General features: G+C 44.4%; 1 protein-coding gene across 1 annotated transcript in view; it reads right to left on the bottom strand.

Moving 5' to 3' along the window:
- LOC138284761 (uromodulin-like) overlaps positions 1–13,951 on the bottom strand; it is a 199,427-nt gene that overhangs the window by 149,641 nt on the left and 35,835 nt on the right. Inside the window, exon 2 of the mRNA XM_069223899.1 lies at positions 9,943–10,035. Coding sequence (XP_069080000.1) covers positions 9,943–10,035 — 93 coding nt within the window. The remainder of the gene's footprint in view (positions 1–9,942; positions 10,036–13,951) is intronic.

Raw genomic sequence — 13,951 nt, 5'->3', positions numbered from 1 at the left:
CTTCACATGCACGCGCACCATTTTCTTACCCACAATGCCCTTCAAACCTCCAACTTTTTTGGAAATCACACATTTTCCCCATATTTTTGTGATGGAACCTTCCGGAATCTGCAGGAATTCACAAAATTCCTACCACCCAGCATTGTCTCATCTATTCCGATACAATTCTGCTGCACTTGTTAGCCTAAAAATATTTTTTTTTTCAAACTGCACTTTTGGACCACCTTTGGTTCTCCCTCAATTTCAACATGCTTTTGGGTCTTCCCTGTCACATGCACTTGGCCCACCTACACAAGTGAGGTATCATTTTTACTGGGAGACTGAGGGGAACGTTGGGTGGTGGGAAATTTGTTCCAGTGTGGTGATCCCACAGAGAAATGTGTGAAAATGTGATTTTGTTTTAGCTAAATGTGAGGTTTGCTGATGATTCTGGATAAGAAAACATCGGGGGATCCACGCAAGTCACACCTCCCTGGACTCCCTCGACTGTCTAGTTTTCAGAAATGTCTGGGTTTGGTAGGTTTCCCTAGATGGCTGCTGAGCCCAGGACCAAAAACGCAGGTTCCCCCACCTGCAAAAACAGGTAGTTTTGTATTTGATAATTTTGATGTGTCCAGATAGTGTTTTGGGGCGTTTCCTGACGCGGGCGCTAGGCCTACCCACACAAGTGAGGTACCATTTTTATCGGGAGACTTGGGGGAACGCTGGGTGGAAGGAAATTTGTGGCTCCTCTCAGATGCCAGGACTTTCTGTCACCGAAATATGAAGAAAAAGTGTTTTTTGGGCCAAATGTTGAGGTTTGCAAAGGATTCTGGGTAACAGAACCTGGTGAGAGCCCCACAAGTCACCCCATCTTGGATTCCCCTAGGTGTATAGTTTTCAAATATGTGCAGGTTTGACAGGTTTCCTTAGGTGCCGGCCGAGCTAGAGGCCAAAATCCACAGCTGGGCACTTTACAAAAAACAGGTCAGATTTAAATGTAAAATTGTGATGTGTCTAGGTTGTGTTTCCTGTCACGGGCATTAGGCCTACCAACGCAAGTGAGGTACCATTTATACCGGGAAAATTGGGGAAACACAGAATAGCAAAACAAGTGTTATTGCCCCTTGTCTTTCTCTACATTTTTTCCTTCCAAATGTAAGACATTATGTAAAAGAGAAGTCTATTTGAGAAATGCCCTATATTCACATGCTAGTATGGGCACCCCGGAATTCAGAGATGTGCAAATAACCACTGCTTCTCAACACCTTATCTTGTGCCAATTTATGAAGTACAAAGATTTCCTTGATACCTATTTTTCACTCTTTATATTTCAGCAAATGAATTGCTGTACACCCGGTATAGAATGAAAACCCATTGCAAGGTGCAGCTCATTTATTGACTCTTGGTACCTAGGGTTCTTGATGAAGCTACAAGCCCTGTATATCCCCACACCCAGAAGAGTCCAGCAGATGTAACGGTATATTGCTTTAAAAAATCTGACATTGCAGGAAAAAGTTACAGAGTAAAACGTTGAGAAAAATTGCTGTTTTTTTCACCTCAATTTCACTATTTTTTATTTCAGCTGTTATTTTCTGTAGGAAAACATTGTAGGATCTACACAAATTACCCCTTGCTAATTTCAAAATGTTGTCTACCCTTCAGAAATGTTTAGCTTTCTGGGATCCAGCATTGGTTTCACACCCATTTCTGTCATTAACTGGAAGAAGGCTGAAATCACAAAAATTTTTAAAAGTGAGTATGTCCCTGTAAAATGCCAACATTGTGTTGGAAAATGGGGTTTCTGATTCAAGTCTGCCTGTTCCTGAAAGCTGGGAAGCTGGTGATTTTAGGTGATTTTTTAGGAAAAGAACTACAAGCCTTGTTCTGCAGCCCTTTTTCCCATAAAAAAAAAACAAAATTTTCATTGTATTTTGGCTCATTTATTGGTCTCATTCAGGGGAACCCACAAAATCTGGGTACCTCTAGAATCCCTAGGATGTTGGAAAAAAAGAATGCAAATTTGTCCTGGGTAGCTTATGTGGACAAAAAGTTATGAGGGCCTAAGCGCAAATTGCCCCATATAGCCAAAAAAAGGCTTGCCACCTGAGGGGAAAAGGCCTGGCAGTGAAGGAGTTATATTATATGTATGTAAGGTCTACATTTTAGTTGCTGATATTTTGAAAGTGATATTTTTGACACACAATATTTTTGCGGTCAATAGAGGCCCTAATGAAGCTCATCAAATGACCAATTTCGCAAAATAGGTTCCAATCTACAAAAAGGTCTGTTGAGAAGTCCAAGTAATTTACATCTATTTGCTCTTCTTGGGTAAGGACTGTGGGCCAGGATGCTTTGGAGAGATGCTCTCTTCCCAATTATTGTGTTAGGTTGAGGCAAAGGGTATTTTCCCATTTGATTGAAAGGCTGTGTGGGCTTCTGTGGAATGCTGGTCCAATCCCCTATATTGTGTCTACATTGACTTCAGGAGGGTGTTTGATTGCCTGGAATGCAGATTGTAGTTGTGGAAACTAACTGCGCCATCCCTTTTCCAAAATTTAATGTGGGTTTCACAGTAATACTTGCGATTTTGTTTGGGTAGGTAAGACTACTGAACTATCCTCTTCTATTTAGATGCACTATAAAGAGAAGCAAAATTGTTTTCTTACCTGATTTTTATTATATGTTATGCCTTAGTGCCAGAGGTATGCCTGTAACTTCCTCCCCAAGTTTTGTGACTTATAATTAAAATAGATAGAGCTCTCCAAATCCACCAAATCTACTCCCTCAAATGTTTCTCCTGTTTCCAGCCAAGACTCCTCTTCATACTAGTGCCCTAGCTGTCCCAACAGACCTTACCGACATCCTCCAATAAGACACATCACTGAAACTGCCAGAACACTGCCAAGCTCCATAACAGTGCAACTTCCAAGTCCAATTAAGAGCTCACACAACAGCAGGAGAGCTCCCAAACTTGCTCTGTTTGTCACCCAACAGAGGTTCCGAGTAATCTTCTACCACCAATGGCAGAACTCATGACTCTCCTACCCCAACAACAGAATGTCCTCTAACTATGTAACAGGGCTTCTCCTAGAGCCCGCTGCAGATTTTCTCTGGATAACACTGATAGATTCAGTGACTCATTCTCCACCAACAAGGTTCCCTCTAGAACATCAACCAAGCTTTTATTAACATTACTGACAGTGCTCCTGACCACATGACCACATGAACAACAACCTCTCAGAAGTCAGCTAGCAAAGGTGACATTGTTTTAATAGTGAAACTCTACAGTGGCAAATGAATGATCTGTAATTTTTTTAAAAAAAATCTGAAACTTCTCACCACAGTTTTTTTGTCTGCTCTTTTCACAGTATTAGTGACCATTGGAATACCATCACCAGTACTTCTCTAGTGAGAAAGCGTAATGTCTACATTTCATGGGGTTTTTATTAATTCTGTGCCAGACAAGTTTTACTTATTCTTGTTCACTAATTGATCTGTCTACGTGTTGTGCTATTTCTGAGAAATGCTTATCTGTTCACATACCGCTAACCTCTAAATTCTCCTGATACTCAGGAACAGCTGAATAGTGTAATTCTTTCCTGTCTTATAATACCTCAAGGTTAAACGCTTGTTCTTAAGAGGACTGCTGAAGTCTGCAGTAAATTCTGCTAAGTTATGTGTTTTTGCCCTGGAAAGTATCTGGTTAGGCCTTTTCTAATTTATATTTGAAAGTTATGAGGGCAAAACAAGAATTCTAAAAGTGAGTCATAAATCTGTCAGGCACATTTATAGCCACATCCTTTCGAAGCTGTTCACACACAATGGGATATTTTTGTGTCCTGGCTCATCTATTTCAATTGTAACCAATGGTGCTTTGAACACATATATATTGCTGGTCTGAAGTGTACCAGACTCTTTGCAGTGCTGCTGCTAAATAAACAAGATTCTTGTTCACATCTAAATTCTGTCCAATTTGTGAACAGTGACATTATTTACACTCTATCACTAGCCTGCTGCTGGAGAACTCCAAACAACACCACCCTTCTCATGGGTATTCACTCCTTTGACCATCTATGTCTTATGAGGTGCAATTCCTATGCTTTGGTGGCATAGACATTTTTGCTGTAGCCCCCACCCCCAAGTGTTAAGGTCTTCTTCCCCTTGTAAAATCTTTACAGATCCTTTAAATTTGGACTCCCTTTTCCTCTACCACAAGGTCAAGCTGATAACACGTGCAGAATGAATCTGCTCTTTGATAAACAGCTATGTTTCTGAAACAATGGCTTTGTCCCTGCATGTTGGCCCAAACTTAGGCCCTCATTTTGAACATGACGGTTCGGCCCGCCATGCCGGCATGGCGGGCCAAACCACCATATAATGTACATGGTGATGGCCGCCAGCGGCAGCTGTCACCCACCGCCAGGCTGCCACCGTCAGGCAGCCTGGCGGCGGGTTGAAACACATCCGCCAGGGTAGCTGCGCTACCCTGCGGATTATGTTTCATTTTCCGCCAGCCTTTTCCTGGCGGGATTCCCACCAGGAAAAGGGTGGCGGAGGGGGTGCCCCTGCACTGCCCATGCAGTTTGCATGGGCAGTGCAGGGGCCCCGGTGCAGAGCACCGACGCGCAGGTCACTGCCTGATTTTCGGGCAGTGATCTGCGCGACGGGTGCCATCTCACCTGCCGCACAGAGGCATGGACGGCGGCTCCATGTGGAGCCGCCATCAATGTCCCGGCCGAGCCTTTCTGTTAGCCGGCGGGCGGAAACAAGCCGGCTCTCAGAAAGGTTCATTATCTGGCCAGCGGGGTTCCGGGGTCACTGGCGGTCAGTGTTTTGACCGCCAGCATGAACATGGCGGTTGTTTCCGCCATGTTCATAATGACCCCCTTAATCTCCACAGATTCTATATGTCCTTATTCCTTGTCTGATTTGGCTATAGGACATACATTGATCTTAGCTTCTAAACTGCACCACAGTCAGCTATCTCTCAAAATTTCAATGGGATGTCAATAAATGTTCTCTTCTGGGGGAAAGAAAGAATTCCATATTGAGTTGCTTTTCATATGATTTGGCTTGAGATTTAAAGTCAGCCCCTTCATCTAGTCCCCACCTGTTTCATGTAGGTCAACCTGGGAGAAAGTAACAAGCCAACCATCACCCAGACTAATTGAGCACCCATTATTTAAAACGTGCACCTGATCTGATTAGTTGTAACCTGATCTGATGTGATTGATTGCCTGACCTGTCTAACGACCTCCCCAAATACTGGATGCATATTCATGCCCCTTTGAGCCCATATATCAAAGCACCCTTTACTTCGAATATAGATGTGATTTGGCTTTATGGGTGTATTTTTTGGACACTGGAATTTCACCATGTCCATGTCCACAAGGCAGGCAACACGTTGGAAGCTGTTTCATTGGAGGACATGATACAATGCCAGCTGGACTAACAAGGGGCCTGTCTGAGAGCAGAGGTACCACAGCAAAACATCACAGAAGGACACTTTCAAGACTGATCTATGTTGGTTACCCATTTCTATATCTGCTGCCTACTACACAAGGCCATTCACCAAATTAGCCCAGCCTATCCTAGGGGGCTTATCCCCTTCGCAGGTGGGCCGGAGGGTCTAGGAAGTCACAAAACGTTTCTTCTAGTAACTCTCAAATTGCAACAGACAAAAACATACTTCTCTGATGCAACATTAGCATCATGGAATTCTCTATCTCCTGATCTAAGAACCCTGAACACATTCCTCTTCTTCCAAAAGCAACTTAAGGTGCAGCTCTTCAGACATCCTTATACTAACTTTGAATGTTAGTTTTATGTGCTAAATGCTACGTTATGTGGCTCACTCCAATACCATTATTACATAAACTGAGCTACGTTATGTATATTGCAAAGTCTATTACCTGCCATATGTTAGCATTACAGGCTAATTCCCCGCCATCTTTATGTAATTTCATGTTGTTCGTTTGAAATATTTAAATGGAAGGTACTTTCATACTTTGAGGTCCAGTTCCACAATATAAATGTTAAGAATTAATAAACAAATTACCCTGTAACCTGGGACCCTATTACAGTGAGCCACAGAGGAGACCTAAATGACAAGCAAGAACTGAAGACTGTCATGCAGGTATGCATGTCTGGTGTGGTGATCCTTGATGGTGGGCACATCCTTCTCTTTCTGTACTACAGCAGCAGACCTGTGTGCCTCTGGCTCATTCACTTGCCAGGAAAAAGGTTACCCTACTTAAACTTGTGGGATAAGGGCGAAGAGCTGCAAAATAATTCAAGAATAGAATCCCTGTGTGTCTGTCTGTGCATGTGAGAACAGCCAGTGTCTCCCTGTTGTCAGTTTACATGGCAGATGGATCCTCTGTGGCCAACTTCAGCAGCCATCTTGAGTTATGATTGAAAGCACATTAATTTGCAAAGGGAAGCCATGAGACCATGCTGCGGAACCACATAATGCAGTATATCAATAGTGAGGCATTGTTGGATGAAACAATCTCAACACCAGATTTATTCAGTGTGCAAAAATTCATACTTATGCACCATGTACAAAAGAGGCACTGTTTATGCAAAAATTTCACATGTTCTAAAAGTAATATTCTACAGCTGTCATGCACATAACATCAATGTAGAGACATTGGTGTTTTCTTGTTTTCCAGCAGGTGGTATAACAGAGTTTAATTCTTTGTCTTCTTTAGTTTGGAAGTAGTTGCCAAAGGAAGATGCACACACTCAAACTGCATGGTTCTTCGTGAATTGAGGATGAAACTTGCGATTTGCAGATGGAACTGTGCCCTGTAGGTTACATTCTTTCCCATGGAGCAAAAGCAGTTTGTTGCACCTACTAATGATAGCCTAAATTTTCAAAAAGATGGCACATTCCAGACCTCACCTCACTACCATTTTATGGTTTGCACAGACCATTTGTGCCAATCAAACTGACCGAACCAGGCTGAAAATGTTTTATCACTTGATCATAAGTGTTGGAGGTAAGGGTGAGGGTAGGGGGTCCTGCAACACCCCCAACATAACCATGCTGGAGTTCAGTAGGAGAATGTGCAACAAAGGAAACATATAAATGTTGTTGTTATCTTGTCACATTTGCTACGCTCTTAAAGACAGAGTTCATATGTCAGACTGTGTCTTCTGATGAATTGCTCAGTATTATTTTAACATAGGAGTGTTTACATTTTTTAATCTAACTACAAAGGTTGAAGGTTTGGTAATGTTAACTATCTGACAATCTTGTAGGCATACACAGAGTGTGAAGGAAAAAGCTGTAGGATGTCAGTTTCTTCCCAATACAACAAAATGTAAATACATGTAAATTAACTAATAAGATTTCAATGGTGATCAGCATTTGGGATCAAGCATGTTTCTTTTGTAATTCTAAGTGTGATGAGAAAAAAAGATTTTAATCGGACCCAAGCACATCAAAACACTTTACTTTCTTCCACCAGGAACCCCTCTGATGGAAACGCTCACAAAGCAGCCCTCAACAATTAACTCCGGAGCATCAAAGAAGCCAAGAGAGCAGCCATTACAGCCTGCATCGGCACAACAGCCAAGGACACAAAAGAACTATTCAAAAAAGTCAATGAATACTCAAACCCAACAGCAACAGAGAACACAGTCCTCCCCTCCCAAGAACTCTGCAACACCCTCTCAGACTACTTCCACACCAAGATTGCCACCATCTATAACTTTGACCTCCATACCACAGTTCTCAACCTTAAGAGCCTTAGTCAACCACAGCACACAAGCCGAACGATCACTACATACACCCACCTCACAACAAAATCACCCAAGGCCATCATGTCATTCATCCAAACCGGAGCACACACCGACCAATGCACCCACCATTTTTCACCTCCATCACCACAGCAGCCCTCTCGGGCAGTTGGAAAAAGGAAGTCATCAGACCCCTTCTAAAGACACCCTGTTCAACCCCTGCAAACTCAAACATTATCGACTGATTTGCCTTCTCTCTTGGCCTGCTAAAGTTCTCGAGAAGTCCATCAACCAACAGCTCATCAGACACCTGGAACAAAATAGCCTACTTGACATCGCCCAATCAGGATTCCGAGCCAACCACAGCACAGAGACTGCACTGATCGCAGCCGCAGACGACATCAGAACCCTCCTTGTCCATGGGGAGACTGCAAACCTGATCCTCCTCGACCCATCAGTGGCATTCAACACCGTATCCCACCACACCCCCATCAACAGACTATACGACATTGGCATACAGAAGAACGCCCTCAAGTGGTTAGTCTTCCTTACAGGACACACACAGAGCATTTGGCTGCCTCCTTTTGCCTCTGAACCCAAGAACATCATATGTAGGTTGCCCCAAGGATCTCCCCATAGCCCTATGTTATTCACCACCTATAGGACCCCCCTTTTGGACATTGTCAGATCCCACAGCCTCAACATCAAATCTTATGCAGACTACACACAGCTCATCCTCTTACTCACCAAACCCCACCAGCACCAAAACTAACTTTCGTGACGCCATGACCAATGTTGCCAATTGGTTGAAAGCCAATTGCCTCAAACTCAACTCAAACAAGACAGAAGTACTGATCTTCAGGGAAACACATCCATATGAGACCACAGTTGGTGGGCAACCAAACTCGGACCCATACCTGCGTCAACAGACCATGCACACAACCTTGGCATCATACTAGAGGGCAAACTCACAGAGAAGCGACAAATCAACTGAGTCTTTGCCTCCTGGTACCACACCCTCCGCACGCTCTGCAAAATGTTCACATGGATCCCAGTCAAGACTAGAAAGGCCGTCAAGCAGACCCTCATCACCAGCCACTTCAACTTCGGCAATGCACTCTACTCTGGCATCTCCACCCATCTACTCAAAAGACTCCAGACCTTACAGAATACTGCAGCCAGACGCATCCTGGACTTCCCAAAATGGACCCACATCACCCATCCACCTCAGAAACCTCCACTGGTTCCCCATTCAGAAGAGATGCCAGTTCAAGATCCTTACTCAACCCTACAATGCACAACGAGACCAAGACCAAGGATTGACCTACGTTAACCTTGACTGAACTTCCACCAACCCAGTAGAGACCTGGGATCCTCCTCACTAGCCCTTGCACACTCCCCCCGCATCAGTTGCAGTCTCAGTGGCAGTAGTTCCTTCTCCTACATTGTTGCCATGACCTGGAACAACCTACCCCTCCACCTTCGAACAGCATCCACCATCATAGACTATAGAGAGAAACTCAAGATCTGACTTTTCAACAGAGACGTTGCACCCCAGCACCCAAATACCCCCAGGGATGACAGTGCACTGCTCTACAAATACTGATTAATTGACTGATTGATTACTTGGCAAAGAGCAAATGATAAATATCTGCTGTGCCTAATTTTCACATATTATTTGTGAGCTATATAGTTTTGGGTTTTTTAAACTGTATTTTAGTGCAAATGTTATGGGCCATTTCCATAGGAAATGTGATGTCTGTATATGATAGGGTGCTACTACACAATGCTTTAGTAATATATTTGTAAAAGTGTGTTCCAAAACTGACCCCTGGCTACATACCACACCCTTCCCACTCTCCTGCCCTGCCTAATGGGTGTAAATGGATATGGCTCTTTCACTATACTTATTCCTTGTGTGACATTTTTATTCAAACCATATGAGTTCAATGACATAACAGTAATGGCAGCATACCCAGTCTAAAAATAGTTTCCAACACCACTGATAGTAATATCTTTCTAGGGGTTGCACAGACTTCAATGTTGAATGGCTGTGCAGTCAGATGTGCTCTACTCTGTACTGCTTCAAACACAGTCATGCTCTCCTGACAAGGTATTGTCCACTACAAGCAAATTAATTTGGGTGCAAAAACCTTCCTGCCTCATTTCTTTGCACACACTGACACAAGCATGAACCCACAAACAAACACTTACTTGAGTTTTGATACTGGGTGGAGTTGCACTGACAGGTGGAAGTGGCATCTTGGCAGATCTCATCGATGGCACACACAGGAGTACAAGCCGGCTCTGTTAGGGCAGAAAGAGATGCTTAAAGTGAATAACTGGTATGAGTAAATATGTTATTAGGATTTCACCAACAAAATTCATACACGTGTTATTGAAATACATTTTTATTATGTGCTGATAATATAACATAGGCCATCAACTCTAAGGGGGTCATTCTGACCCTGGCGGCCGGTGGCCGCCAGGGCCACCGACCACGGGAGCACCGCCAACAGGCTGGCGGTGCTCCCACGAGCATTCTGACCGCGGCAGTTCAGCCGCGGTCAGAAGCGGAAAGTCGGCGGTCTCCCGCCGACTTTCCGCTGCTCAGGTGAATCCTCCATGGCTGCGGAGCGCGCTCCGCAGCCATGGGGATTCTGACACCCCCTACCGCCATCCTGTTCCTGGCGGGTCTCCCGCCAGGAACAGGATGGCGGTAGGGGGTGCCGCGGGGCCCCCGTAAGAGGGCCCCACTGTGTATTTCAGTGTCTGCAATGCAGACACTGAAATACGCGACGGGTGCAAACTGCACCCGTTGCACCCCTGCAACTACGCCGGCTCAATTCTGAGCCGGCGTCCTCGTTGCAGGGGCATTTCCTCTGGGCCGGCGGGCGCTCTTTTGGAGAGCGCCCGCCGGCCCAGAGGAAATGTCTGAATGGCCGCCGCGGTCTTTTGACCGCGGTGCGGTCATTTGGCGGCGGTACCTTGGCGGACGGCGTGAGCAATTCCCAGATGCAGTAATAGTGACCACCTGCTCTCCCTCCAACTTATCAAATCTTGCTTTATGCTTGCAGGAACGCAGGAAGGGCTGGAAGAACTCATGCTCCTCGGCATTAATCAATCTGACTCCATCTTTTCTCACCTTGACCCGGCTCAGCTCAGCTGTCACTCCTGGTGACCGTTAGCCCGGCCATTGTACCAACCAGGGTTGGGGTGTCTGGTGACCTTTAATCTCTGAAGTGCCTAGTGCTTGCAGAGCAGATCAGGCAGCTGAGTGTTGAGGACCCTGAGCGAAGGTGGTCCTTGTGCCGCTTGCAACCCTCATTCGGGGTTGAGTGGTGACAGTACTTCATTTACAAAAGGATAAGTGCCAGTGCCTTACCCTCAAGGCCAAGCGGCGACATCAGTTGAGGCAAATTGAGGGAAGTAAATAAGTCGCACAGGTCTCGGGCAAAAGGACCACTTATGTGAAATACACCACGTTGTCCTCTTGATGACTGTGTGACTATAGGGGCACACTCCCCTACTTCCCCAGAGAAGCTGAGTATTTACCCGAGACACAACCACATCCGTGTTTCATACTACCTACAGGCGATTGAAGGTAGAAAACCTGAATGCATTTTTAGTATATTATGCATGTTCAACAAAATCACTGAATAAGCTGTGTCAACTAACCGGGCCACACTAGAGATATATGTCCTAATAAAAGCACAGGACCTTAACGGCCTTTCCAAAAGCTGAAACATGTTGACATACTAGGAAGGGACATAGGACTATAACCTAGATTAACCCTTTTTGTGATTTGTTTTTAATCATACCTATTGTCACTCTGAATAAAGGGACACATTTGTAAACCGTAAGGTAGTTTTATCTCTATACCCCTGGGAGGATCTTAATAAAAGCTCCTGCAAGTCGGTAGAGCCCACCCTGGCTTTTTCGGGGCTGGGTGGACCCGATGATGAAGCATGCCACTACTAGAGTGTGTAAGGGTCACTAAAAAAGAAAATGAATCTTTTCTATATCGGGACGACCATAGAGAAGCTGGTGATACTAATGGTATCATCATTTACTGTAGGGCTTAGGGATACTCTATTGTGATAATAAGTTAAGAAAGGGAGTGTGTATCCCTGATTCACCCTTTTTGGGGGATTCTCCTTCCTTATTTCCCCCCCATAAAAGTTCTTCCAGACCCTCGGACACTCTGTTTCCCCTTTGTTGATTGACCACTGATCAAAGCTCCAAGAAGGTTGATTGAAGAGATGTAATTGTACATACTTATACATTTATATTTATATTTATTTATATATATATATATATATATATATATATATATATATATATATATATTTAACAAAGATGAAGGGGCTGATTCTAACCTTGGCGGACGGCGGAGGCCGTCCGCCAAGGTTCCGCCGTCAGAACACCGCACCGCGGTCGAAAGACCGCGGCGGTGATTCTGAGATTTGCCCTGGGCTGGCGGGCGGCCGCCAAAAGGCCGCCCGCCAGCCCAGGGCAAATCAACCTTCCCACTAGGATGCCGGCTCAGAATTGAGCCGGCGGAGTGGGAAGGTGCGACGGGTGCAGTTGCACCCGTCGCGTATTTCAGTGTCTGCTAGGCAGACACTGAAATACTTTGTGGGGCCCTCTTACTGGGGCCCCTGCCGTGCCCATGCCATTGGCATGGGCACGGCAGGGGCCCCCAGGGGCCCCGCGGCACCCCCTACCGCCATCCTGTTCCTGGCGGGCGAACCGCCAGGAACAGGATGGCGGTAGGGGGTGTCAGAATCCCCCATGGCGGCGCAGCAAGCTGCGCCGCCATGGGGGATTCTAAGGGCAGCGGTAAACCGGCGGGAGACCGCCGGTTTGCCTCTTCTGACCGCGGCCGAACCGCCGCGGTCAGAATGCCCTGCGGGGCACCGCCGGCCTGACGGCGGTGCTCCCGCCGACCCTGGCCCCGGCGGTTTTAGACCGCCGGGGTCAGAATGACCCCCGAAGTGTCTTGAGAGTTTTATGACAGAACCTTTTTGTCTCCAAACTGACTCCATAGAAGGGTGATGTAGTTGTTAGAGCAAAATGCAATGAAAGCTTAGTTTAGAATGTTGAGCTCGCAGTTACATACAGAAGAATAAAGATGTGTAATATTAAACTCTGTGTGTGGCGTAGTCGTTGGTGGATACCCTGGCTGGGAAGGATGCTACAACTACTTTCTACAGGGCAGAAATAACCACTGCCCAATCCAAGTTGTAGTTTGTTGGGTGGCATCCTCCCGAGGTCTCATCTTTCACAACTTTTATTCACACCTGCACTCTTCACTACCTTGTAACATCATGTGATCTTTTGAGATCACCTGCCAATCATTTCTTTAACATGAAACAAAAATTTGAAAAATGAAAAATACTGAAAGAGATAATCCTGAAAGTCTGGAAAATGCTAAAGTGATCCCAAAAAAAAAACACATAGGTAACGTACTTTGGACATGAGGCTAATAACATCAATTAAAATGGGAGTTCTGCTGGTAGTGACAACCAAAAAGAACTGGTTTAAACAGGGCCGGATTAAGACCTTTAGAGGCCCTAAGCACTTAAAAGATTTTGGTGCCCCATATATATCTAATACAAAATATAAACAATAATAAACCATAAAACAAAATGGTATTTTTTTAAATGAATTTTTTTTACAGTAAGATGGAAAATTATGCTCATTTTTTTATACTTCCGCTTTATATTTGAAAAGTTTTCTCCTAATTATTCTAATTCCCAAGATTAATGTATATCATTAACCTCTATTATTACTATTTTATTATTATTTTTATTATATATATATATATTTATTTATTTATATATATATATATATATTTATTTATTTATTGATATATATGTGTGTGTGTGTGTGTGTGTATATATATATGTATAAATATGATTTTTTTTCATTTATTGTGGGAGCCCTTTTTTGTAGAACCTGGTTCAGATGCAACATGTCCAGTTTTGCACCATATGGTCCATGGTGAATCGGGCAATGGCAATGTTCTGTGGTAGTCCCCTTCCCTTGATGCCCTAAGCAAGTGCCTATTTTGCTTAATGGTTAATCCAGCCTTGAAAGACAATTCATACCTAACGTGTATGGGTATGAAAAGAAGATGAAGTGAAAGACCATATTAGATTGTTTCATCACTGCAATCACGAGACCCATTACCACAAACAGTGATGTGGACTGACTAATT

This window comes from Pleurodeles waltl, chromosome 3_1 (assembly GCF_031143425.1).
Source record: "Pleurodeles waltl isolate 20211129_DDA chromosome 3_1, aPleWal1.hap1.20221129, whole genome shotgun sequence".
NCBI classification, from domain to species: domain Eukaryota; kingdom Metazoa; phylum Chordata; class Amphibia; order Caudata; family Salamandridae; genus Pleurodeles; species Pleurodeles waltl.
This window is presented reverse-complemented; position numbering and strand designations above follow the sequence as displayed.